At 47.0% G+C, this 26173-nt stretch overlaps 1 protein-coding gene across 5 annotated transcripts; it reads left to right on the top strand.

Moving 5' to 3' along the window:
* Positions 1-215: 215 nt before the first annotated feature.
* On the top strand, positions 216-25170 carry CD74 (CD74 molecule). Of its 5 annotated transcripts, none has more exons than XM_081092917.1 (10): positions 216-302; positions 531-659; positions 16386-16626; positions 20345-20517; positions 20720-20799; positions 21288-21350; positions 22094-22189; positions 22483-22570; positions 24250-24312; positions 24590-25170. In XM_081092917.1, exons 3-10 carry the CDS (start codon positions 16550-16552, stop codon positions 24598-24600), a joined length of 651 nt encoding a protein of 216 aa, XP_080949043.1. In that variant the 5' UTR covers positions 216-302; positions 531-659; positions 16386-16549; the 3' UTR covers positions 24601-25170. The 5 variants fall into 5 exon arrangements, 3 of the variants coding, with proteins under 3 accessions (XP_080949043.1, XP_080949041.1, XP_080949042.1); XR_013996085.1 differs by lacking the exons at positions 216-302; positions 531-659 and adding an exon at positions 23539-23730 and having other exon boundaries at positions 16343-16626; positions 24590-24963; positions 25048-25161; XM_081092915.1 differs by lacking the exons at positions 216-302; positions 531-659 and adding an exon at positions 23539-23730 and having other exon boundaries at positions 16334-16626.
* The last annotated feature ends 1003 nt before the right edge of the window (positions 25171-26173 follow it).

The following is a 26173-nucleotide window of genomic DNA, read 5'->3' as shown; positions in this document are numbered from 1 at the left end:
GAGCACATCCCATGCAAAGAAAGGTCAGGGTACATACCCAGGTTGGGGGTTTGATCCCCAGTAGGGGGTGTGCAGGAGGCAGCCGATTGATGTTTCTCGTTTGATGTACCTCTCCCTCTCAAAAAAATCAATAAAAACATTTTTAAAATACATAAATAAGAACTGGAGTCCAGTTAGTAAGCTCTTGATTTTGACAAGTGTACATGATAACAAGATGTTAACATTAGAGGAAACTGGATGAGTGGTATATAGAAACTTCACTTTGGGGTAAATTTAAAGTAATCCTAAAATAGCCGAATCCGGTTTGGCTCAGTGGATAGAGCGTCGGCCTGCGGACTGAAGGGTCCCAGGTTCGATTCCGGTCAAGGGCATGTACCTGGGTTGTGGGCACAGCCCCAGTAGGAGATGTGCAGGAGGCAGCTGATCGATGTTTCTCTCCCATCGATGTTTCTAACTCTCTCTCTCCCTTCCTCTCTGTATAAAATCAATAAAATATATTTAAAAAAATAAAGTAATCCTAAAATAAACAGGAAAAAAAATGAGGGTGCTTTCCTATTGTCAGCTGGTTTCTAAGGCAGGATGTGGTGCACAGACCCTCAAGAGGTGGACATGCCTGGATGAAAATCCTAGTTCCTCAGCCTCGGACTCATAACTTTCAGGCAAGTTAACTTGACCTCTCAGCCATTAGTGAAAATTCCCATGATAATGGCTGCCTCATACGGTATCACAAGAATTAAATAAGATTAAAGTATTTAGCGCAGTGCCTGGCACTGAAGAAGCTGCTATTCTTATGCTTGTTCAGTTCTTATGCCAAGCAGCATGAATGACAGCTGGCTGGATCCTGGTGGAAAAATGCTGGTGGTTGCTAGAGCATTCTTTTTATTTCCTGTGATGGGACTTTGCAACTTGGCCTGCTGTTCCTTGGTAACCAGGGATGCAGTCAGCCAGGTCTTTGAAAGCAGTTCCTTTCAGGGTTTTGTTTTTAAGGTGAGCTAATTTCTGCAGCTCAAGTTGGGATGTAGCAGCCTATTGGCCACTGAGGCGGGCAAGGCAGAACTGAGCTGTTAGCCACCTGAGATTGCAGACCATGGAATCCTAACTTTGGTAGGTTAACCTGATGCCACTGGCTGTAACTGCAACCCAACCAGGTCCTGAGAGATGGCCCCAACTTCTGGCTCTTCCCTCTTACCTGAGCTACAACACTTCTAACAAGTCTCTTGGTCTCCCCTGACTCCTGCCTATCCTAGACTCCCCTGCAGCTGGGTGATCTAAAACTAATTGGATGGTATCACTCCATCGCAGCTATTTTTATCACTGCCTCACCCTATTGTCTTCACTCTAGAATCCAGTCTCTTGCACAAATTGCCAGTGTTTTATCTGGCCCTATCCTACTCTTCATCCTCTTTGCCCAAGCCAAGCTAGTACTTTCACTTCTCCAGTTCTCCATGTCTTCATGATTTCTTCCTCCCAGCTTGCTTCTTAGTATCTGCTTCCCCCGCTTGGCCTCCCTGCCTTCTGCTTATTGGCTAGAATCAATTTTTATCACTTCCAAAGTTGTCTTTTTCTGGTTGCCGCTCAAGGTGCTTCTCCACTGAATTCCCACAGCATCCATACGCCTGCGTGGCACTACTGGTCACCCTCTGTCCTAATAGCCCATTTCCCTAACCTTTGAACTCTGAGAAGACAGGGAGAATGTCTTGTTTATTGTCTGCTGCCCCAGCACCAGCCCAGTCTGCAAAGTTTGGGTTTGATGAATCATTGAAAGAATGGATGAATGGGCTTCCATCTTTTGTAGTTAACTAGGTTGTTTGAAGGTCCTTTCTAGATACTGGATAAATTAAAACAGACGTGTTCTTGGGCTCCAAAGAAGTAAAGAACCCCCCCCCCCAAAAGCATTAAAGAAATGAGGAAGAAAAGGACACCAAGATGAAATGGGTTAGGGAACAGAGAGCTATAGGCAAAGAAGGCTGGGGTAGCCATTAGGGCAGATACAAGAGTCAAGGCCAGGAGGTTAAACTTAAGCTCTGTTCCCAGCTCCAAGGTGAGAGAGCTGAACTTGGCCTTCACAGTAAACAAAATCCTCAGATTTCTGGGCTAATGTCCCAGGTAGGAGTGTTCCTGGGCTCTTGGCAGAAACAAAAGCAAATCTCTGGAGAAAACCATCTATATTTGAGGTCTTGCCAGCTGTTTCTGCTTGTTCACCTTCATTGAACTTTGTGATGATGTGGCTTTCTGTCATCCAGGAGAGTCAGAAGACCTTTGCCCAGATGTGTGATATTCATAACACTGAGCCCACCTGATATATGTCTGTGTCCAGTGGTTCTCAACCTTGAGGATGCATCAGCCTCAGATTCGGTACATATGGCACGGAGGCCTGGGGATTTGCCTTTCTAACAAGTTCCTGGGTAGTGCTGATGTCTGGCCGGAGGCCATACTTTGAGAACCAATGGACTTGTCTGTTTAGGTCACTGCTGCATCTTGGCACTGGTAACAGTGTGTAACTTATAGCACTCTGTAAATATTTGTTGACTCAAATCTCAGGCATTTATTTTAATTGCTTTGAGGTAAGTACTGTTACCCACATTTTACATATGGGCAAAGTGTCAGAGAAGTTAAGTGACTTGTCCTGGGACACATAGCTAGAAACAGGCAGAGCTGAGATTCACACCTGCGTTTGTCTGTAACCACAGATTATGCCAGTAATCACTGCTCTGTCATACCTCTGACAGGTTGCATGGAATTCAGTGCAGTGAGGCTGGCAAGGGGGCGGAGGCGAAGGCGGAGGAAGAGGAGGATCTTCCCTGTCCTGTGTCTCTGCAGAGGGTTGGGCAGTAGGTGGCAGCAGAGTGCTGCTCCTGAAGCTCGCCCAGCTGCTGCAGGAGCCGCTGCAGTCAGACCACCAGGTGGTGGCGGGGTTCTGACAAAGCTCCTGGGATGGGGGAGGCATCTGTTCTGCTATCATGACCTCTGAGGGCCTCAGTTTCCCCATCTTTACAGAGAGGAAATTGTATCTCTATTATCTCCAAAGAGCCCTTGCAGCTCAAATACCATCTAAAGGAGACAGGTGGCCACTAAAATCCAAATGCCCCCAAATCAAATATCATATTTCTCTTCTCCCCACCCTGGAAAAACAAAACGCCCCCACCACCGCAACGAAAAAACACACAAAGAAAACAAACAAACTGCACTACAAAGCCCCACCATAATAGCCCTATTTAAAATAAGTATAATGGCCCTAACCGGTTGCTCAGTGGATAGAGCTTTGGTCTGTGGACTGAAAGGTCCCAGGTTCGATTCTGGCCAAGGGCATGTACCCTGGTTGCAGGCACATCCCCAGTAGGAGGTGTGCAGGAGGCAGCTGATTGATGTTTCTCTCTCATCGATGTTTCTCTCTATCCCTCTCCCTTCCTCCCTGTAAAAAAATCAATAAGATATATTTAAAAAATAAAATAAGGATAATGGCCTGGCCATGTGCCTGGGTTGCAGGCTGGATACCCAGTAGGGGGTGTGGAGGAGGCAGCCAATCAGTGATTCTCTCTCATCATTGATGTTTCTATATCTCTCCCTCTCCCTCTCTGAAATCAAAAAGGATATATTTTTTACAAAATAAGTATAATGGGATATCACAAAGCTGAGCCACATGTGTAATTTCAAACTTTCTAGTAGCCATATTTTATTTAACCTAATATATCCAAAATATTTTTATTTAAACAATCAGTATAAAAATTATTAAGATATTTTACTTTTTTTTGTACTAAATCTTTGAAGTCCAATGTGTATTTTATACTTTCAACACATCTCAATTTGAACTAGCCACGTTTTAAGGCTTCAACTGCCACATCTGGCTAGTGGCTGCAGTATTAGACAGCATAGCCCTAGAATATTAACAATTAATGGCAACCATTTATTGAGATAGGTATTGTGCTGAGTGTTTTATATTCATTTTTAATCCTCACAATACCCTGTGAAGTAGGCAAGATTATAGTCTAATTTTTTTAAAAATATATTTTATTGATTTTTTACAGAGAGGAAGGGAGAGGGATGGAGAGTTAGAAACATCGATGAGAGAGAAACATCAATCAGCTGCCTCCTGCACACCTCCTACTGGGGACATGCCCTTGACTGGAATTGAACCCGAGACCTTTCAGTCCACAGGCCGACGCTCTATCCACTGAGCCAAACGAATTAGGGCGATTATAGTCTAATTTTGCAGATGGGGACACTGAGGCTCAGGGAGACTGTGTCTTGGCCCAGATCATAAGTAAGCAAGAGTCTTGGCTTTGAACTTGGCTCCATCTGCCTTGAGTCTGGGCTCTTAATCTTGACATAATACTGCATGGATGGCAGTTATAAGGATGTGCAAACTATGGGCCCACTGATTCAAATCCAGGGAATGCAAAAAGCTAGGAGCCAGTAAGCAGGCCTATGAGAGGGGCGGGAGGTGAGGGCAGGAAGTGAGGCCTTGAAGTTTCCATTCTCCAACCCCCAGTTACATGCTTGGCATACAACCAGTGACACTGTCAAGGAGAAATCATGAACTTAGGAAAACCATGTTTGTATCATGAATAACTGAGATTGCAAAAAAAAAAAAATTCTGGCATCAGGAGAAAATGAAAATTGAGAAATGCAGAACAATAAGAATAACCTGCAGGTGAATGCAGAAGAAGATAGAATGCCAAGGGACAGGGCTAGGCCCAAAGTGTGGAGGCTACAGGGAGGCAAGTTGTAGCTCTACCTCAGGAAAAATACTGATAATGGAAATGTCAATAACTGAAGTGCATTAAGCACTTACCAAGCAATTGTAAGGTAGCATCTTATTTAATCCTCAATCATACTAGGATATAGGTACTGCTATTATTACCATTTTACAGATGAGGGCACTGAGGCACAGGATGCTAGTAGGTAGCAAAGTTGAGAGTCAACCAGAGCAACTTGGGCTGGAGTCCATGCTCTGGATTGCCGTGCTATCCTAGAATGGGCTGCTCACATAGGTAGTGAGTTTTCTGTCTTTGGAGGTATGCAAGCAAGCCACCAGGAAATGCTCAAGGAGGGTCATTCTTGAGTAGGACAGAAGCCTGGTGAACTGATATTAAATTTGTCTGGAGAGTAATGGGGGTAGAAATTGCCCACATGAAACAAAGATTGGGAAGGAATTCCATCTGCTTTTCTAATTCATCCCCTTGGCAATGGAGGCTACAGGAGACATGACCTTCTCTAAGACTGGTTCAAGCGAGTAAAGGGTCTGTAGGAGGCCGGGTGATGTGGTAACAAGGGCTCTGCAGACAGCTAAGACCTGGGTTCAAATCCTGGGTTTACCACTTACAAGCACTTAGTATTTGTACATCTCATTAGACTCACAGGGCTGTTGTGACATTGAAATGAGAAAACACAGAATAATTTATACTCAGCTAAGGAGATGTTACAGTGTTCCACAAAGAGGAAATGAAAGTCAGGAGCCAAGGCCTTGGTGTAATTTGGGAAGTTTCACTTCTTCCTCAAATGGGGTTGTTGGTGGCAGCATTTGGGAAACGAGCTGCCAGGCTGAGGAAGGTCTGAGTGCCGGGGAGTAGAAAAGAGATGGCAGGGAGCTGGTTTTGCTGCCTTGGAGGAGAGGCACTCCAGGGGCCACTCCTGCCTGGGGAGGAGGCTGGCTGACAGAGCAACCTGCTGTGGAGGGGCAGCTCTGTGGAAGCACCTGGAGGAGCTGGGCAGGACCCCCGCCCCCTCATGCTGGCTTCACTTCTTCCCTCCCAGTCACCTCCTAACCCAATTTGTGACCTGTTCTTGTCAAGGTCTCTCATGACTCCATGTGGCCAAGTGCATGAACATCTCATGGTCCTCATCTGCCTTGTCATCTTAGCAGTATTTGACACAGTTGTCACTCCCTCCTTCACTCCTTTATTGGGATGTGTGGTCGCTCTCTCTCCCTGACCCCTCCTCCCATGGTCAGGGCTGCTCTTCAATCTCTAAATATTGAGAGTCCCCAGAACTCAGCCCTAGGCCCATGGTCTAATACCATCTGCAGGTTGATAATTCACAAATGTATATGTTTGTTCTATAAGTTTCAGTTCAATACCTTTAACCATCCACTAGATGTCTACACGAAGGTGTCACACAGAATACAGCTAGAACTAAGCTCTAGATCAGCCGTGGGCAAACTACGGCCCGCGGGCCAGATCCGGCCCGTTTGAAATGAGTAAAACTAAAAAAAAAAAAAAAGACCATACCCTTTTATGTAATGATGTTTTCTTTGAATTTATATTAGTTCACACAAACACTCCATCCATGCTTTTGTTCCGGCCCTCCGGTCCAGTTTAAGAACCCATTGTGGCCCTCGAGTCAAAAAGTTTGCCCACCCCTGCTCTAGCGTCTACCTGTTCCGGAATGCATTCTCCCCGTCTCCCCCATGTCAGTGAATGCCACCATCCATTGTACATTGGTGAACTGATATAACCCGGGCACCTCACTCCCACAGCAAGTCCTGACATTTCTACCTTCAAAATAGCTATCGAATCTGTCCACGTCTTCCATCTCCACCACTGCCTGACGTCACCACCATCTCTACTACTTCAACTTCTAACTGGTTTCCTGGCTCCCACTCCTGCCCCCTTTAAATCTATATGCCACACATGGTTTTAAAACATGAACCAGACCCAGCCCCTCCCTGCCCGAACACCCTCTATTGGCTTCCCATTGTTCTTGAAATAACACCCCAGCAGCTACGAGGCCTGCACAGCTTGGGCCCGCCTGGCCCTTCAACAACATCTGAAACCACTCTGCTTTGCTCACTACGCTAAGATGCACTGCACTTCTTTCTGTTCCTCAAATGTGCCAAGAACTTCCTGTTTCTATGAATGACATCATCTTCTCCGTCACCCAAGTAGGAAAGCTCAGCAGCATCTCCCCCAACCCCCACCCCATATCTGGTCTGGCCTGAGGTGTATGGACTGTCCTGGCAGTTTTACTCTTCATCCCCTTTCTTCCATGATCCCAGCCACCACCTCCATCAGGCTACCTGTCCAGCTTGACTTCACCACAGTCTCCTGACTTGTCTTCCTGCCTCCAGGCTCAGCTGTGATCTGACCCCAGCCACAGATTAACCCCTGACCCCTACGCTAAGCCCAACCCCACTCAAAATGGTTGTCTGGTCTCCAACTGAGATCTGACTTCTGCACCACCAGAGACTGGGCTCAGTCCACGTCAGGTATCTTCCAAAGCCCCTGTATCCAGTGCCTGGCCTAGGACTGGTGCTCAATACAGTGCTAATGAGTCATAGGGGACGTCTCAGGTAGTCCTGCCCAGGTGCACTATCAGAGATCACATGTCCAAAGGCCATGCTATATCCTGACCTGCCAGATGGCACCTTGCCCTGGAGAAGAGTCGGGGAGTCCCAGATCCTGAACTGGTTACAGAACATCTGACTTCGGGCAAATCAAGTTCTCTCCTGGCTTAACCGCCCCCCTTAATAAGAGGGGAAGGAGCAGAGCAGCCAGTCTCTTTCTCCCAGAAACAGCTATTTTTGTTACAGTGTTTCTCTATCCAGGCTCTTCTTGGGCCTTTGCAGCAGTCCCATGTGGCTGTGGGGCTTATCTGTTCCCATTATGTAGATTCTCGACATAGCTATCCAGGCCCCCCTTTAAAAATTTTTTAAATGTTTTTATTGATTTCAGAGAGGAAGGGAGAGGGAGAGAAAGATAGAAACATCAATGATGAGAGAAAATTGATTGGCTGCCTCCTGCATGCCCCACACTGGGGATCAAGTCCACAACCTTAGCATGTGCCCTGATTGGGAATCGAACTGTGACCTCCTGGTTCATGGGTCAATGCTCAACCACTGAGCCACACTGGCTGGGCAGTGGGCCCCCCTTTTAAAACACAAGTCAGATGATAGTACTTCTCTGCTCAAAGCCTTCCCATGGTTCCTGCTTCGCTCAGAGTAAAAGCCAAAGTCGTGTTGATGGCTATAGCATCTCGCCCCACACCTCACTGACCTCAGTCCACTTGCTCTTCATCTCAGTCATGCTACTCCAGCCACAATGCTTCCTTGCTGATCCTCAACCACACCAGACACATCCCCACCGTGGGAACTTTCCTCTGGTGTTCCATCTGACATGAGCTCTTCCTGCAGACATGGGCTCTTGGTCAGCTGCCTCACCTCCTTCAGGCCTGTGCTCAAAACTCACCTTGTCAGTGAGGCTCATCCCAACACCCTACAAAGTACTGCAACCTGCCCCCATTCTGCTGCCCTTTTTTCTATTTCATCGCTTTCTAGCAAACAATCTGGTTTACTTGTTTGTCTCCTGCTAGAATGTAAACTCCATAAGGGCAGGGATACTTGTTGCTTTGTTCATCCATAGAGTCCAAGCACCTAGAATAGTATCTGGCACAAGGCAGATGTGCAGCCCCTGGCTCATGGCTGAAATGTACTAGGGTCGCAGAAATGATGGCTGGGTCATGTAGGGTGGCAGACAGGGTAGACATGCACTACCTCCTGCCACCTGGGGCGGCTCTCAGAGATCAAGGAGGAGAACAGGATTGGCTGGAGGTCTCAGGAGACTTTACCTCCTGGTTCACCCAGGTAAACTGGCAGGGACTCAAACCTCTGGGACCTGGAGTAAGTGCCCAGACCAAGGCAGGACAGGGGTCCCCACCTAGACTAGTTTGAGGGGGACAGTACAGGAGGACGCTCCCAGGAAGGTGCAGAGGGAGAGGATGAGGCCCCTTTGGCTCTGTTGAGGAGCTCCAAATCTCTGCATATTGGTGGCAGGGTCCCAGATTCAGATTTAGCAAGTTTGCAGAAAAAATTATATCACTGAATTATCTAATATTTATTGCATACTTAGTCTCTATGTCAGGCATATGTATTCATTTATTCAATTCTCACAGCAACCCAATGACAGGTTTAATTAGTAGGCCCATTTTACAGGCAAGGAAACTGAGGCACAGAGGAGTGAATTTGCTCCAAATTACACATCTGATAAGTGGTGGAGCTGGAATTTTTTCCTAATAAAACAAAACTTTTAATATTAGACATTTTGAAGATTACTGTACACATTATGAGCCTGTGCTGTGAAAGAGCCACTGTCCCCACAAATGTCAGTGTAGCAATAATGGGAATACAGTGCCTTAGCAGGTGGCACCGTTCCTGTAGAGGGGAAATGGGATTTGTACACAACTGCCTTTCCTCTCTCCCATCCATTTATTAAGAAAAATTGTAAACATACAGAAAACTTATGTTTACATACCTTCCACCTAGAACAACTGTTGTTAATTTTAACCATTTGAAAACAAGTTTCAAACATCATGTTATGTCACCTCCAACTACTTCGTTAGTCTTCAGTTCCTAAAAAAAAGTATTCTCCTACCAGATTAAATTTTCGTTATCACACCTAAGAAAAGCGATAGTAATTACCAAGTGTCATCTCATATTCAGTCCATATTCAAAATTCCCCAGCGTCTCAAAAATATCTTTTGTAGTTTTTTTTTTCAAACCAGAATCGTGTCAAGATGTACAGATTGCATTTGAGTATGTATTTTTAGTCTTTTAAAATATAGAACCTTCTCCACATATCTCCCTTTTTTTATGACATTGACTCTTTGTTGGGTATAGTGGTTGTAGACTGTCCCTGGACTTGTCTGTTTCCTCACAGTGTTATTGAACTTGTTCTTTTGTCCCTGTGTTTACTGTAAACTAGAACTTAGGTCTAAAGGCAGATTCAGGTTAATGATTTTGTAGCCAAGATACTTCTCGGCTGACGCTGAGTGTTTTACTCCATCAGGAAGCACAGTGTCAGGCGGTGCCCCCACTGGTGCAGCCGAGTGTCATCACTTGGATTGGCAGCAGGACTGCACCATTGCAAAGTGCCAGTCCCTCGTGGCAATCAGCAAGGACCTTTGGGATGATACTTCGGCATGTGAATATCCTGTTGCCCCCCAAACATTTGTCCCGTGATTTTGGCACCGATTAGTGGTCTTAGCCTGAATTAATTATTACAGTGGGGGTTATAAACAGGTGATTTTCTAATTACATCTTTTCTTTTACATAATTTAACTTGCATTCTTCTATACAGAAGAGTTTTTCCTCATCCACTGGGGTTGAATTATAGTTCCTTCTAAAGAGGCAGGGTAAATTATTCTAGTTGATGCTGGAATTGTCCTGGATTTGACTGGCAAGTGCCCCCTTCAAGTTGGGTCTGGGTCCTTCTTACAAATCCCAGTAGTCTTTGAACACTTTTTTGCTTTCTGGAAAAATGATATCTCCTACTCATCTGTAGTCTGTCTTCCTCAGCTCTGCTATTTGCCACTTTGGAGCTGGGATGTGATTCCAGGAAGTCTGCTGCCGAGCTCTTTTGTTTAACACTCATGGCTACTGCAGGGGCCCCTAGCAGCTCTGTGTGACCTTCTGTGTGACCTTGGGCCAATTCCTTTCCCCTCTCAGAGCCAGACTTTGTGTGAACAATGAGGGGAGCTGAATTCTGCCTTAACCCTGTACCCCTGCTAAGGGTATGGCAGACACCAAGCTTTCCTTCTTGTCACCTCTGTCTCCTTCCCCAGTTAGGGAGCGTGGGTGGGATGGGGCCTGACAACTGAGACCTCTGACCCTCTTACCCTCTTAGAACTTGCCCACCCTGAGAAGCTTGGTCTTGGGGCCCACCCTTCTGGCTGGAATTATCTCTAGCTTTCTGCAGGCAAGGACAGGGTGACCTTTGGGGTCACCTTCAGCGTTGCCCTAAAGACCGCCATTTTGTTATTGCAGTCAGCTTAGAGCCAATTGACTTTGATACAATTTTTTCTTTATTTTAAATTGAGTTTTACTTTGTATCAACATTATAAATTCACATATTTAAAGAATCAAATATTTCTCTAAGGCTGGCTGTAAAAAATAGCAGTTCCTTATCGTCCTTTTCAAAACTTTTTTAGCCAATTCTTTGGGTACTTACCTCCATATTCTGAATAACTTTTGGTATTGTGACCTCCTGATTTTTCAGTTTTAAACATTATTTGTTTGCCTTTTCACTATGGAAGATGAGTATTTAGCCCTCTTTCCTCCTCTGACCCTCTAAGTCGCTCTTCCTGTCCTCCCACCTCCTGTGTGCCTCTGTTATATGTTTGGTTAGATCAGTATGCAGTGCTTACCATACTGTGACAATGTAAATGCTCTTCAGAGCTGAGCTACCTAGTATACTGAGGTAACAGTTCATCTCCTCTAACTTTTTTCCCCCTAAGAGTTAAGAGTTGTTTTGGTTTTTCATTTGCTTAATTTTCTATTAAATTATCATAATTCAACCTCATACTCTCCAAAAATTATCTCTCTTACCTCTCAATGCATTCGGGCATATCAGCTGTCTACCAGTTTAAGGTGTTGAGGAAGTGTCTTTTAGAGCCTTCAGGCCTGATCCAGTGTGGATCTGTTGCTTTACTCCTGGGATTTTCCTGTTCTGTCATCCTGGGGGGTCCCCATTCCCTCTTGTGAGTTGAATTTGTTTCCCATGTCCCTCCTTCATTTTGGTTGAGCATATATCTTTCTGAAGCTGAGAAAGTAAATTTTTTGATCCCGAATGTCAGAAAATATCTTAACACCCTCACCTACTTGATATGTTGGTTTAGGAAAGATTCTAGGGTAGAAGTCATTTTCCCATAGAATGTTGAAGGCATTACTTCATTATTTTCTGGTTTCCAGTGTTGCTGTTAAAAAGTCCAAAGTCATCTGATTCCTGGTACTTAAAAAAAAAAAAAAAAAAGATTCCTGGTATTTGTCTTGTTTTTTTCCTTTCTAAAAGTTTGTGGAATCTTCTCTTTGTCTTTATTTTTTTTCTGAAACTTAGTTTCTGATGTGCCTTAGTGAAAACTATTTTCATACCTTGTCCTTAGCACCACCACGCCCATTCAGTTTGGAAATTTATGTCTAAGTCCTGGAAATCGTGCTGAATTACTTCACTGATGATTTCCTCCCCCCACCCCTTGATTTTCTCTGTTCTCTATTTCTGAAACTCTGATATTTGGCTGTTGGGGCCTCCTGGACTGGCCTTTAGTACTCTTATCTTTTCTCTCTGATTTCTTTCTTTTTATTTTTATAGTCTACCTTCTGGAAGAGAGAAAGAGAAACAATGATGTGAGGAACATTGATTGGTTGCCTCCCTGTACGTGCCCCTACTGGGGATCAAACCCAGAACCTAGGTATGTGCCCTGACTGGGAATCAAACCTGCAATCTTTTTCGTGTACGGGACAACACTCCAAAAAAACACACGTTATCTTCCATCTACTGATTATTTAGTATCTGCCCTTGTATTTTTAATTTTAAATAGCTGTGGTTGCTTCTAATACTACTTATATCTTCATAGCATCCTAATCATGTTTAATGAGTGCATTGTGGTCTTTTGTCTCCATTTGTTTCCCCTATGGGGCTTTTTGGGGGTTTGGTTATGTGTTCATTCTCTTTTATGTTAGAAGGTTTCTTCTTTTTTAAAAAAATCCTCACCTGAGGATATGTTTTTATTGATGAGAGGGGGGGGGACAATGATGTAAGGAACATTGATTGGTTGCCTCCCCATACGTGCCTCTACTGGGGATCAAACCCAGAACCTAGGTATGTGCCCTGACTGGGAATCAAACCTGCAATCTTTTTGGTGTACGGGACAACACTCCAACCAACTGAGCCACCAGGCCAGGACTAGAGGGTTTCTTCTAACATAATCATGATCCTTGATTGTCTAAAAGCCAAGAGGAAGCTGTGACCCATGAGTAGCATGTATCCACTGAGAGCTTACCTGTAGGATTATCTAGTTGGATAATGTCAGATCTTTAGGTCATTCCTCATGAGATGATCATGCTCCCCTGAGAAGGATTCTCCCATTTACTGTCTAGGGGAGAAGGCCTGGTTTCTGACATTCTGGGAGCTGGGTTTGGGAGGAGGCTGGGACTCTCAGCTTCAGTACCAGGCTCATGCCCTGTGCTGTGCCTGGGGATAAACTTCCAGTCTCCTCTCAGGGCAAGGGAGGGGTGCTTGGGGAAAGGACACAGGTATCCAGCTGTTTCATAAACAGACTTCTAACCAATTCTCCTCTTTTTAGCCCCATCTTTACTCCCATCCAGGTGCCTAGTACCCCAATTCCTGAGTCTCTTCTGCCACAGAAATAGGTGGCTTGTCAGCATTTCTAGCTGCAGGTTTAGGATTCAGCTTTCTGGGTTCTGCTAAGGATGTTACCTCTATACCACCTGCTTTCCAGCTTCCAGAATTCTGCTGCTGTTTTCTTCTCTCCTGTTCTCTTTGTCCTTATAGATTTACATATAAAAACAAGCAAAAATCCCAGGAGTCTGTCATTTAGTGATAGAGACAAAGTGAGAGAGGAAGCAAAGGCATATGTGTGTTCTAGCCATCATTACAAAAATTTTTTTAATTGAGCTGTAATTCACATATTAAAACTTAAAATTATATGTCAGTGGTTTTCTGTATATTCACAAAGTTGTGCAACCATCACCACTAATTCCAGAATATTTTCATCACCCCCAAAGGAAACCCTCTACCCATTAGCAATCATTCTCTATCCCTCGCTACCCCCAGCCCCTGGTAACCACTAATCCATTTTCTGTCCCTATGGATTTGCCTATTCTAGACATTTCACACAAAAATGGAATCACAGTATGTAGCCTTTTGTGTCTGGCTTATTTCACTTAACAGAATGTTTTCAAAATTCATTTTGTGGCACGAATCAATTTTTCATTCCTTAAAAAACAACAAAGAAACAGTTGCCCTGGCTGGGTGACTCAGTTGGTTAGAGCGTCATCCCTATGAGCCAGGGTTGTTGTGGGTTTGATCCCTGGTTAGGGCACATGCAGGTATCAACCAATAAATGCATGAATGGGTGGAGCAACAAATTGATGTTTTTCTCTCTAAAATCAATCAAAAAATACGTTTTATTGAGATATTAATTCCTGTTTATGGCTAAATAATACTCCATTTTACAGGTATACCACATTCCGTTTACCCACTCATCAGTTGATGGATATTTGAGTTATTTCACTTATGGGCTACTATGATTTTTGGTGCTCTATTTGTGTAGAAGTTTTTGTGTGGATATATGTTTTCATTTCTCTTGTGTAAATATCTAGGAGTAGAATTACTAGGTCATATGGTATCTCTGTGTTTAACTTTATGAGGAATTGGCAAATTGTTTTCCAAAGTAGCTGTACCATTCCACACTCCCATTAGCAATATATGAGGGTTCCAGTTTCTTCACACCCTTGTCAACACCTGTTTTATCTTTTTATTAGAGCCATCACAGTGGGTGTGAAGTGGTGCCTCATTTTCATTTTATTTTGCATTTCCTTAATAATTAGTGACTTCGAGCATCGTTTCATATGCCTGTTGGCTATCTGTATGTCTTCTTTGGAGGAATGTATCTTCAGGACCTCTGCCCATATTTTGATCCAGTTGTTTTTTTTGAGTTGTATTAATTCCTTATATATTTTGGATATCAACCCTTATCAGTTATATTATTTGTGAATTCATTATAACATTCAGTAGCTTGTCTTTTTGTTTTGTTGATGATTTCCTTCATTGTGCAGAAGGTTTTTAGTTTGATTTTTTGCTTATTTTTGCTTGTTTCCCTTGCTTGAGGGGACATATCCAAAAAGATATTTAAATAACTAATGTCAAATTGTTTGCTACCTATATTTTCTTCTAAGAATGTTATGGTTTCAGATCTTATATTTAAGTCTTTAATCCATTTTGAGTTTATTTTGTATATGGTGTAAGAGAGTGGTCCAATTTCCCTAAAATCACTTGTTAAAGAGAGACTGTCATCTCTCCATTGTATATTCTTGTTTCCTTTGTTGCAGATTAATTGACCATATAAGCAAGGGTCTATTTCTGGGCTTCCTATTCTGTTCCATTGATTTATGTGTCTATTTTTGCACCAGTACCATCCAATTTTTTAATTTTCATTCTCACCCTAGGAGTGAGGATTTTTTAAATTGATTTTTAGAGAGAGTGGAAGGGAGGGGGAGAGGGAGGGAGGGAGAGAGGGAGAGAGTGAAGAAACAGTGATATGAGAGAGACACCCAGATATGTGTACCTGCCTGGGAATCAAACCCATGACCCTCAGGGCACAGGCCAGTATTGGCCAGGGCCCATTCTGTTTTGATAATTATAGATTCATAGTATAGTTTGAAATCAGGGCAGAACGTATCTTAGTAAATATTTGAATAATAACAATTTCATTTCTTCAGCATTTCTTATTGTGCCAGGCTCTGTGCTCAACGCTTATTTAATCTGACAACTCTGGAAGTTTAGTATTATTGTTTTTACTTTACAAAGGTGAAATACAATACACAAAGGTTGAGGGACTAGCTCAAGTCACACAGCTAGGATGTTTCTGATTTGGGATTAGAGCTCAGGTCTGGTTGCATCAAAGGCCATGTCTGCTCTCTCCCCCCCCCACCCCCCCCGCCCCCCCGCCCCCATTGCCAATACATATATACTATCTCCCTTCACTGAATCTTAGACCCACAAGTTTTTAAATTTTAAAAAATTTATTAATGCTAAGTTAAAAACACACAAAAGATATAAGTTTAATAAAACAAACGTATACAAGCCACAGATAAGACATAAAACCTTGCCAACACAGTTAAATCTCCTTTGGGTACCCTTTCCCAGTCCCCATCCTTTCTCCCGCTCCTGAATTTGAACCACACAATTTGAGCCTTAGGAGAAGGGAAGAGTGGTTAAAAACATGGGCTTCACCAATTCCTAGAGGCATGATCCTGGGCAAGCACATAGCCTTTCAAAGCCTCCATGTCTCTATCTGTAAATGGAGATAATAAAACAGTCCTCAAAGGGTCACTATAAAGGTTAAATGGGAACAAAGCATGTAAGCCAATTAGCACAGGGCCTGGCACAAAGGTGCCTTAGTACAGGCTGGCAAGTATTAGTACCAGAGACTTAGAACCATGCACTCAGGTTCATAAAATGCCTGAGTTAGAAGACAGCGGAGGGAACACTAAATCCAACTTTCCTCCCCTATTTTGAGAGGACATAACTGAGGCCAGAGAGATGGAGAGGGACTTGTCTAAGCGTACAGAGGGTGAGTAGCTTCTTTCTGCATCCACATAGCGATGGGTGAGAAGGGAGACAAACAAAGGCATTTTCTGCTTCAAAATGATTTCCTGTCTAGGGAGTGAAGTTTCTCGAAACTTTCAAAGAGCCTTCTGAATCCAAAGGTCTGCCCAGAAACAAGTGATGAGAGCACTGGGCAGCCAATAAAAAAGCATGCTGGCCTTTCTACCTGCCTTGGAAGCCCCCCCTCCCTACCCTGCTCCATCAAAGGCAGCTTTGCCCAAGTCAGGGTATTTCCAGCTTTGTGGCTTTCACTTCCACTTCTACCAGGTGGCCTCCTGTGGACAAATCAGATTTCTCCTCAGCCCCAACTTCAAGAGGTGAGCCAGGGGTTCAGGGTCTCAGACACGCAGGCAGCAGCAGCAGAGGCAGCAGCAGCAGCGGCAGCAGCAGCAGAGGCAGCAAGAGGCTTGGGTTAGACCAGAGGCAGAACCATGGAAGACCAGCGTGACCTCATCTCCAACCATGAGCAGCTGCCCATGCTGGGCCAGCGTCCTGGAGCCCAGGAGAGGTATGTGTGAGTAGTAGGAGAGAGCACACAAATCCTGGGCTGCACTGGGAAGGGGCACCAGACCGGAGTCCCGGGAGGCATAGAGTTAGGCTCTAACTCGAGCAATGTAGGGGTGGTTTTGAGCAAGTCTCTGGCCTGCCCTGGGCTTCGGTTCTCCCTCCTGTAAAATGAGGGAGCTCCTGTAGTGCAGAGCTTTTAACTTTATGTCATGTATGTCTCTTCTGAAAATCAGAAAAGAGCTCAGACTTTCTCCCTAGAGTTTCACACAATATCAGGGGCTTAACAGAACCCCGGAAGCTGGGCCATGAAGCCTAGGTTAGAAATCTTGGACCAGATTTTAAAAGTGTTATAGATCCTAGATGGAGGGACAAAGTTTCTAAAAGATTGGTCGAGCCCGCTCATCATAGAGGAGTTCCCTCCTACTAACCGTGGATGGGCATACGTGTTTGTATCAAGAGTAGAGTAGACGGGGCATTGGCCATCACAGTGGGGATTGAGAGATGTTAGAAGGAGGTAAAAAAGGGCAAGGGGAGCTCTGGCTAAATTTCTAGAAGGTGCTGAGGGTTGATGTGGATTGTGTTCTGCCTGTGCCCCTCTCCCTTGCATCAATGGTACCCCCATGCCCATCTCGCAGCCTCAAGATGGTCTCACCCATGTGTTTCTCTGAACAAAGGGTGGTGGCTAGAATGCAATTACCAAATGTCCCCTGCTCTCCCCAATCTCCAAAAATTAATTTGTGAGTTATTGGGACTTACAGCTAGATCTGATGTCAGCTGTTGCCAGGCAGAAAGGGGTTTGAGAGAGACACTCAGAGAAGTCATGAGGATCTGTGTTCTGGGGCACAGGTAACCAGATACAGACCATTAGAGCAGTGGTCTGTGAAAAATCCTGGGGATCTTATGGCTAGGAGGGCCAGCCAGCTCTCCCCTGATGGCTGAATTCTGCTCCAGGGTCTCTACTGTCACATGTGACTTGGATAAATCACTGCTTCTTTCTGAGTCTCAGTAATAATAATGACAACAGTCATGATAATAGTTCCCGTTCACTGTGTACTTGTTGCTAGTTCCCAGCCACTGCTAGTAATTATGGACACATAACTACATGCTAAACTTAACCCTAATTCTCACAGTAACCCCGAGTCAGGTACTTGTATTCCCATTTTTACATGAGAAAATTAAAGCTCATTTTGGTAAGCAACTTACCTAAGTTATCTTAGCTAGTGAATATTGGAGTCAGAATTTGAACCCAGGACTAGTTTGGTTTCAAAGTTTGAGCTATCTACCAAATGCCCCTCTTCTAGAAGTACAATTTGCAGAGAAGGGAGGTGGGACCTGTCCTGCTCAGGCCACCCAGTGAGTTGCAGACCTAGTGTGGGCTCAAGAGGGTGCCACTCCTCCCCCCTTCTCAAATCTTTGTTTTTCCTTTTAGTTCAGTTACTGCTTCTAAAACTGGCTCAGGTCCAGACTTGAGCCAGTTTCAGACCCTTTTGTGAAGACTTCTGCCTGGCAACACCTGAATCATCATTCCTGCTAGTTCTGGTTGGCTCCCGACTTTGACCAATTACTTTATTATTATTGAAGGAGGCAGTGGAAAGGAGGAAATGCAGAGGGGTGATGAGTTGGCCCTGGTCCAGAACCCAGGGGACAGGCATTCAAGATGTATAAAGAGGAAGGAAGCTAGATGTTAAAGTTAACTATTAACTCCCTTGAGAATAGCAGTGTTACCAGTGGAGTGCTGTGTGCAGGCAATGGAGCTGAGAGCTTTGTCCTCAGGATCTTATTTAATATACCAGCTCTTGAGTAGATGTTCATACCTCAACTTAGATTATGTGGTCTCATCCTCAATATATATAACTCTAGACCAGTGGTTCTCAACCTTGGCTGCACATTAGAATCACCTGGGAATCTTTTCAAAATCCTGATTTCTGGGCCTCATCCTCTGGGAATTCTGTTTCTTTGTTATGGGGTGAGGCCACAACATTAGTAACAAAGAAACAGAATTTCCAGAGGATGAGGCCCAGAAATGAGGATTTTAAAAAGATTCCCAGGTGATACTAATGTGCAGCCAAGGTTGAGAACCACTGCTCTAGATTCTTAGGCCTTATAGCAGGCGTCCTCAAACTACGGCCCGCGGGCCACATGCAAATACAAATATTGTATTTGTTCCCGTTTTGTTTTTTTACTTCAAAATAAGATATGTGCAGTGTGCATAGGAATTTGTTCATAGTTTTTTTTTAAACTATAGTCTGGCCCTCCAACGGTCTGAGGGACAGTGAACTGGCCCGTTTAAAAAGTTTGAGGACCCCTGCCTTATAGGAAACTGAGGTTCAGAGAAGGGAAGGGGCTTTTCCCAAGTTCACATGGTCAGAGGCAGAGCTGGGACTGGACTGGGTGTGGGGTTGTGGGAGTGGTCATGTAGATAATGAGCTGGAGACCGTGATTCCAGGCAAGCCTCAGACTTGGGTGGGCTTTCCACCATCCTTAGAGGCTCGGAAAGGCCGAGAATGGGATTTGTTTCCCTCCTGTCTGGTCTCCTCCTTTCCCCACACAGAGTTTTTACTTTCTCCTTCTAAAATAACAATGTCTTGGGCTTGGCCTTGCCCCGGAAAGTGCAGAGGGCTGACAAGCAGGAAGCCAGTGAGAATGAGCTATGTCTGTGATGTCATGAGTTACTAGGCAGAAGGCTGTCCTGGAGTCTCCTAAACCTCCTTGCTGGTTGCTGGAGTAAATAGGGTACAGTCTCATCCTGACAGAGTCCAATGGGGTCCTAGCAGTGCCACCGCTGGGGTGAGGTCAGAGAAACAGGCCAGGAGCTCTCATGGTCCTGGGGCAGGATCCTTACACCCCCCAACCCCCGTACTGTAACTTAGGCATGTGCCCCAAACTGCACCCAAGGCAATAGCTGCTAGGGCTGCCTGAGGTCTGAGGTCTGGCCACCTTCCCGTGCGGCTAGCCAGTCCAGAGAACATGAGAAATTCCCCCAGGTCACCCAGCTTAGGCACCATACTCCTGCAGAAATCCCTTCTGAGTGGACATTACCATTTGAAATACTTCTATGCCCTCACTCAGCTCTCCAAAAACTACCAAAGCCTAGAAATGCTGAAGTGAGAGGTACCCAGTGACAGGCCCAGAGAATGGCAGAGACTTGCTCAAAGACACAGAGTCTGGACCAGTGGGGGGGTGCCTGGCCCAGCTCCAGCCCGACACAGTCTGATGCCCCAACCTACTCTTAAAATGGCAAGGCCTCACTTCTCTTTTTCAGGTGGGCCTGCAAGCTCTGCTGTCCACGTCCCACTTCCTTCCCTTTTCTGATTTTAATGCAGGGGCTGGGCGGGTAGGATGGTAACTCCCCCCCCACCCCCTTTGAGGGCAGGCCTGATTCTCAGGAGACCCCCTGGCAGAGGGAACCTGGGGGACTGAGGCCGAGAGAGGACAAGGCACGTGTCCTTGGCTCTTCTCCACTCAGCCTAGACCCAGGGGCAGCTCCAGGGTTTCAACTTGAAGGGCTGGAGGGCCAGCAGTGGTTGGAAGTAGGGGCTGGGGGAATGTCTTTAAGCTGTATGTCCATAGGCACTTGTTCGTGTGTATGTGTGTGTGTTGGGGTAGCTGGAGGTGGGTGGGCTGATGGAAATGGGGGGACACATTCCCCCATTCCCAGCCAGTCCTCAGGGCAGCCACCTCCATGGACTCCTGTGACGTATTCTCCCTCCCCCCAACAGCAAGTGCAGCCGCGGAGCCCTGTACACAGGCTTTTCTGTCCTGGTGGCTCTGCTCCTGGCTGGTCAGGCCACCACTGCCTACTTCCTGTACCAGCAGCAGGGCCGGCTGGACAAGCTGACTGTCACCTCGCAGAACCTGCAGCTGGAGAACCTGCGCATGAAGCTTCCCAAGTGTGCGTGCCCCACCTCCATCCTGACACCCCACCACCACCATTCCTCACCTCCGTGTCCCCATTCTTGCACTTGGCTGGGCCCACTGTCCTCTCTGAAGTCGAGCCCCTCCTCATCTGGGTCTGAAATCTTGGGCCCCGGATCTGAGTACCCTCTTCCCTGGGCACTGGGGCCACACTCATGCTGTACCTTCTGACTCTACAGCTGCCAAGCCTGTGGGCAAGATGCGGGTGGCCACCCCCATGCTGATGCAGGCGCTGCCCATGGAAGGCCTGCTCCCGGGGGTAAGGACAACTGCAGTGAGGCAAGGGGACAATGTTATCTAGCCTGGATGGAGGGCAGGGGCCAAGGATGGCAGAACAGCTGACCCAGGAAAAGCCCAGCTGAGGGAGGACAGGGCCACCTCAGGAAGAGGAGGAACCCCAGGAGGGCTGGGGGCCATTCCTGACATGAGGGCCTGCTCTCTACAGTTTACAAGGTGCTGCTCATGCTCCATTGCATCTCACGGTCCCTCCTATTCTCAAAGCCCTTATGTACGGATAATGTTGCTATCCACAAAGCCCTGGGTGGGAAAACGTATGCAGATCTGACCAACAGGGACACTGAGGCAGAAAGGTAAAGTGACTTGCACAAGCTCTCGCATCTGGAGGAGGTAGAGACGGCCTGTGGGGCGTCTGGGACTCTGGACTCTCACCCAGGCCCCAGCTACTGCCTCCATGCCAGGGCCTTCCTCTGGGGGCCAGTGCTGATACCCCCACTCCTCCTCCCACAGCCCACGCAGAACGCCACCAAGTACGGCAACACCACAATGGACCATGTGATGCACCTGCTCCTGGTGAGTGGGACCCGGTTGGGTAGCCCTGCCTGCACACACAGCCCCTGGCAAGGCCGCACTCCAAGACCCACACCTTGGCTCATAGTAGACATTCAATATGGGCTCACCAAGTTAGTGAAGGAATGCAAGAGTGGCCCTTAAACTTTGTATGTATTCCAGTCCCGCCACCACCCCGCCTTTTTTGAGTGTTTGAGATTGAGAAACCAAGGTACCCACTTTTTCCTTCTCAAGTTTTTACTGCATGTCTACTCTGTGCCAAGCACTGTGCAAGGCTCTGGGCCCACAAGGGGGAGCAATCAGACCCAGGTCCCAATCCCATGGGGATCCCAGGTTAGCATGGTAAATAGGCAAGTGACCAGGTGATGAGGGACATGCAGGGGGTTTTGTGAGGAAAGGTACAGAGGACCCAACCTAGCTGAGGGTGGGGTCCACAAAGTCTTCCTGGAGGAGGTAGACCTGAATGAAAGGTGAGTAGGCATCTGTAGGAGTAGAAGGGTTACTGGTGTAACTGATCCTGGAACCTGGGTCTCCCACCTTCCAGCCTTGGGGTCTTGTACCTGTGCAGCTAGACTGCCTTTACTGTCTCCCCTCCCCCCGGCTCCATCATGGCTGCAGTCCAGAGTCCAAGCTTGCTGCAGCTTGAGTCCACCCCTCGGAATGGACGACGAGGGGAACATGGGTTGCACATTTCACCTTACTGGCCAGGGAGTTTTCAACCTTCCTTCCTGCCTGCTATCTTGCAGAAGGCTGACCCCCTGAAGGTGTACCCACAGATGAAAGGGAGTTTCCCAGAGAACCTGAAACACCTTAAGAAGACCATGGAGGGCCTGGACTGGAAGGTCAGCAGGCTTCCCTGCACTGGCGCCCTCTCTCCTAGGGCGGGGCTGGGGAGGCCATTCTCAGGAAACTGGAGGCGGCTTATCAGAACTTAGAAAGCCACCAACACGGGAAAGCACTTGGAGTTGAGTAACCAACTTGACCAAGCCCTCTGGCTCTCTCGGGGGAACCAGGATGCAGCTGGACCATGGGGTGCAGGGGCCCTGCTTGGCCCTCCATGTCTCTGCCCTTAGGGGCAAAGCCAGGCAGGGTTGGAGGGCTACTGAGCCTGACCCTCTGCCTCTGTCCCCTTTAGATCTTTGAGAGCTGGATGCATCAGTGGCTCTTGTTTGAAATGAGCAAGAATTCGCTGGGGGAGAAGCTCACTGAAGGTTCACCAAAAGGTACAGGGAGTTGGGAGCCTTGGGGTATTGGGTTCCTGAGACCCCTCTCAGGGCTCTCCCAGAGCCACAGAAGTTAGAGCCTAGAGCGCTCCCTGATGCGACTGGATCTCCCAGCCTCTCAACTGTCACTCCTGTCTCTCCTGCCTGTTCCTCTGGGCTTGGCTGCCCCCCTGGCCCACATCCTGATCTGAGGGCCCACAGAGTACATCTTGCTTGTGGAGGATGGCACTGGGCAAGTGGGCCTGGAGCAGAAACCACCTGAAACCTCCCAGGAGTCATTTCAATGACCTTCCCACCCCTCAGAGGGACCTCCCCGAGGTCACACAGACAGCGGATGCCAGACAAGAGAACCTTTTTTCCCACCTTATGGACAATGTACACCAGGATTTTCAGCTCTAAAGCCTTGAAGAATGTCATGTTTAACCCTGGTCATAATCTGTCATGCAGCGTTGAGCATTTCTTCCCTCTGGGCTTCAGTTTAGGAAGTAGAAAATCAGGGGTCCACCCGTGTGGGCCTCAGATTTTTTCATCACACTCATAGAAGGCACTGGATGCTATCTCGACCAACTCCCAGCTTATGTTTGAATCCCTTCTACAAATTCCACAAACAAACCCCCATCTCTACTTGGATACCCCCAGTAACAGAAGCTCAGACTTACCAAGGTGTCCATTGCTTTTCCTTAGAAATCAGAATCATGGGTGAAATTCCAAGCTTTAATAGGCATGGAGTGTTGGAAGAAATCATCAAATTTTAAAATGAATTAGCCACACAGCAATTCACTTCCTCTTTGATTTTGGACTTTATTGGTCCAGTCCTCAGCTTTCCCATCTGTGCAATGGGTAGAGCAAGTACAGCCACTTGGGCAGAAGGCATTAGGCCCACAGCAGTGGTATGTGGATCTCTGTTCTGCTGAGACCTTGGCTCAGAGTCTGCTCACTCACTGTCTTCACCATGCCTGTCGCTTCAGTACTGACCAAATGCCTGGAAGAGGCCAGCCGCATCCCCGCCATCCACCCGGGCAGGTTCAAGCCCCAGTGCGACGAGAACGGCAACTATATGCCGCTCCAGTGCTTTGGGAGCATCGGCTACTGCTGGTGCGTCTTCCCCAACGGCACCGAGGTCCCCCACACCAGAAGCCGTGGGCGCCATAACTGCAGTGGTAAGCAGTGGCCACTGTGCCAAGGAGTGTCAAAGGAGCAGGAAGGACCAGGAAGGCTGAGGGCCAAAGGCCCCTCCTGGCACACATGTGGCCAGGACACTTGAGGTGTAAGCTCCCGGGGGGCAGCCACTCAGCCATGCATCCACCGCTTTGTCCATCTTCATCCCTGTGCATTCCTCATCTGTTCGTCCATTTATCATTTCTCTCCTTACTTACACACTCACCTACTTACTCATTCATCTGATCCTTTCATTGACTCTCACCCACCGTGCACTATTCACTGTGCATCCAGAAGTCCTACAGACCCACCCATTTTATCTCATCCACCCCTTTCCTGGCCTTTCCCTTAATTCCCCAATTACACTTCACTGCCGCCATCCAGCACGCATCCTTCCAGGCAGCACCTGCTCTCCCAGGATCGGCCTGTGCCCAGGTTGGGAAGAAATAATCCCAGGCCCCTCACCAGTAGGTACAGTAGCTGGACTTCACATAACAAATGGCCTTGCTGCTCCTTTGCAGAACCACTGGACATGGAGGATCTGTCATCTGGGTTGGGTGTGACCAAGCAGGATCTGGTCCAAGGTAAGGGCCCCTCCAGAGGGGACCCAGTCCCCAGTTGGGCCAACTCTCTCATGGGTGGATGCCCAGCACAGCATGATCCTGGTCCATTCTCCAGGGCCCTCCCTGAGATGTCTACTTCAGAGATGAGGAACAGTGCTGTGGGTGTCTATATCATAGTCAGTACTTGTACCTGAGCAGGGGGCACTGGAGAGTCCTCAATTGCTCTGAGGCCCCTGGATGCTGGGAAGGGGCAGGGACAATGGTGACTCCAAGCCTAACCTGCTGCTTATCTCTCTAGCCACCATGTGAGAACAGCAATTGAAGACACCAGCACCCAGTCAGCCCTGCATGGCCACAGCTTCCTTGCTCTCTTCCGTCCCCCAAACCTAGCCACATACTCCTCCCCCTTACATGCCCTGCTCCTGCCGTCTCCCACCCTGCACCTCATTTCGTGAGACTCTGGCACCTGGTTCTCCATCATCCTTGGACAGAAATCACATCAGAACAGCAGATTAACAATCCAGGAGGGCCCTGCTGCCCAAGCCCCCATCCATCAGCAGACACACAAGGCCCAAGGAGCTGGACCATGAGCTAGGCTGACCCCCATTTCTGACACCACAGCAGCTTCCAACATGGAGCCCCAAGACCTAGACCCATGGACAAGGAGAGAAGGTGCAGGAGAGGGGACGACACTTCTCCCCTCTGGCTTTCCAGCCTATGTAATTGGGGCATAAACCACCCTTTCCCTCTCCCCAGAACCAGCCTCTCCACCACAGCCCCTCCTCACCCTGCCAAAGCCCAGTTCCCTCCGCGCAGCAAGTTTGCCATCAGCCCTTAGCAACATGGCTTCTAATAAAAGGTAGTAAGTAGAACACTTTCAGTTCCTGGCTGTTCTGTTGGGATCTGGTTCACTGGCTGAAGATCTTGAATCCAATGGTCTGTGTGGGAGGAAGCAACTGGGGGAGCCCAAACACAGGGGCCTGTGGGGCCAGGAGGACACAGACACACTTGGTTTCCATGTTTAAAAATATATTTTACTGATTTTTTACAGAGAGGAAGGGAGAGGGACAGAGAGTTAGAAACATCGATGAGAGGGAAACATCGATCAGCTGCCTCCTACACACCCCCTACTGGGGATGTGCCCGCAACCAAAGTACATGCCTTTGACCGGAACCAAACCTGTGACCCTTGAGTCTGCAGGCTGATGCTCTATCCACTGAGCCAAACTGGTTAGGGCTTGGTTTCCATGTTTAACCAGAGGAATACTCTGCTTCAAAAGGAAGTAGGCTCTTGCCCAAAGTTCTTTAAGCACAGCTCCTCTTGGCCCCGCTTCCTCCTCCTCCTCACACCCTTATCACTGCTATACTAAGAAGTCAAATGGCAACAACACAAGGACCCAGCAGCCGGTTGTTGCCAGAAGGGAGCAGAAGCCCCTGTTGCCAAATTTCTTGACTTTCGAGAGGAGGCCAAAACCAAAATGTTCTGGGTAAAGTCTCCATTTCAGTGAAGCCCACCAGGACTTCTAGACCAACACACTTATGGGGAGTGAGAAGCTTTGAGGGCCTAAGGGCCCCCAGGTAAGGGTATAGATCAGTGATGGCGAACCCTTTGAGCTCGGCATGACAGCATTTTGAAAAACCCTAACTTAACTCTGGTGCCGTGTCACATATAGAAATTTGTTGATATTTGCAATCATAGTAAAACAAAGATTTATATTTTTGATACTTATTTTATACATTTAAATGCCACTTAGCAAAGAAAAATCAACCAAAAAAATGAGTTCGCGTGTCACCTCTACACACGTGTCATAGGTTCGCCATCACTGGTATAGATGGATGCTAACCTCAGTCTCCAAGACCTCCCAGCTCCGTGCTGACTACTT

The sequence above is a fragment of the Myotis nattereri genome (assembly GCF_964212035.1).
Source record: "Myotis nattereri genome assembly, chromosome: 5".
NCBI lineage: Eukaryota > Metazoa > Chordata > Mammalia > Chiroptera > Vespertilionidae > Myotis > Myotis nattereri.
This window is presented reverse-complemented; position numbering and strand designations above follow the sequence as displayed.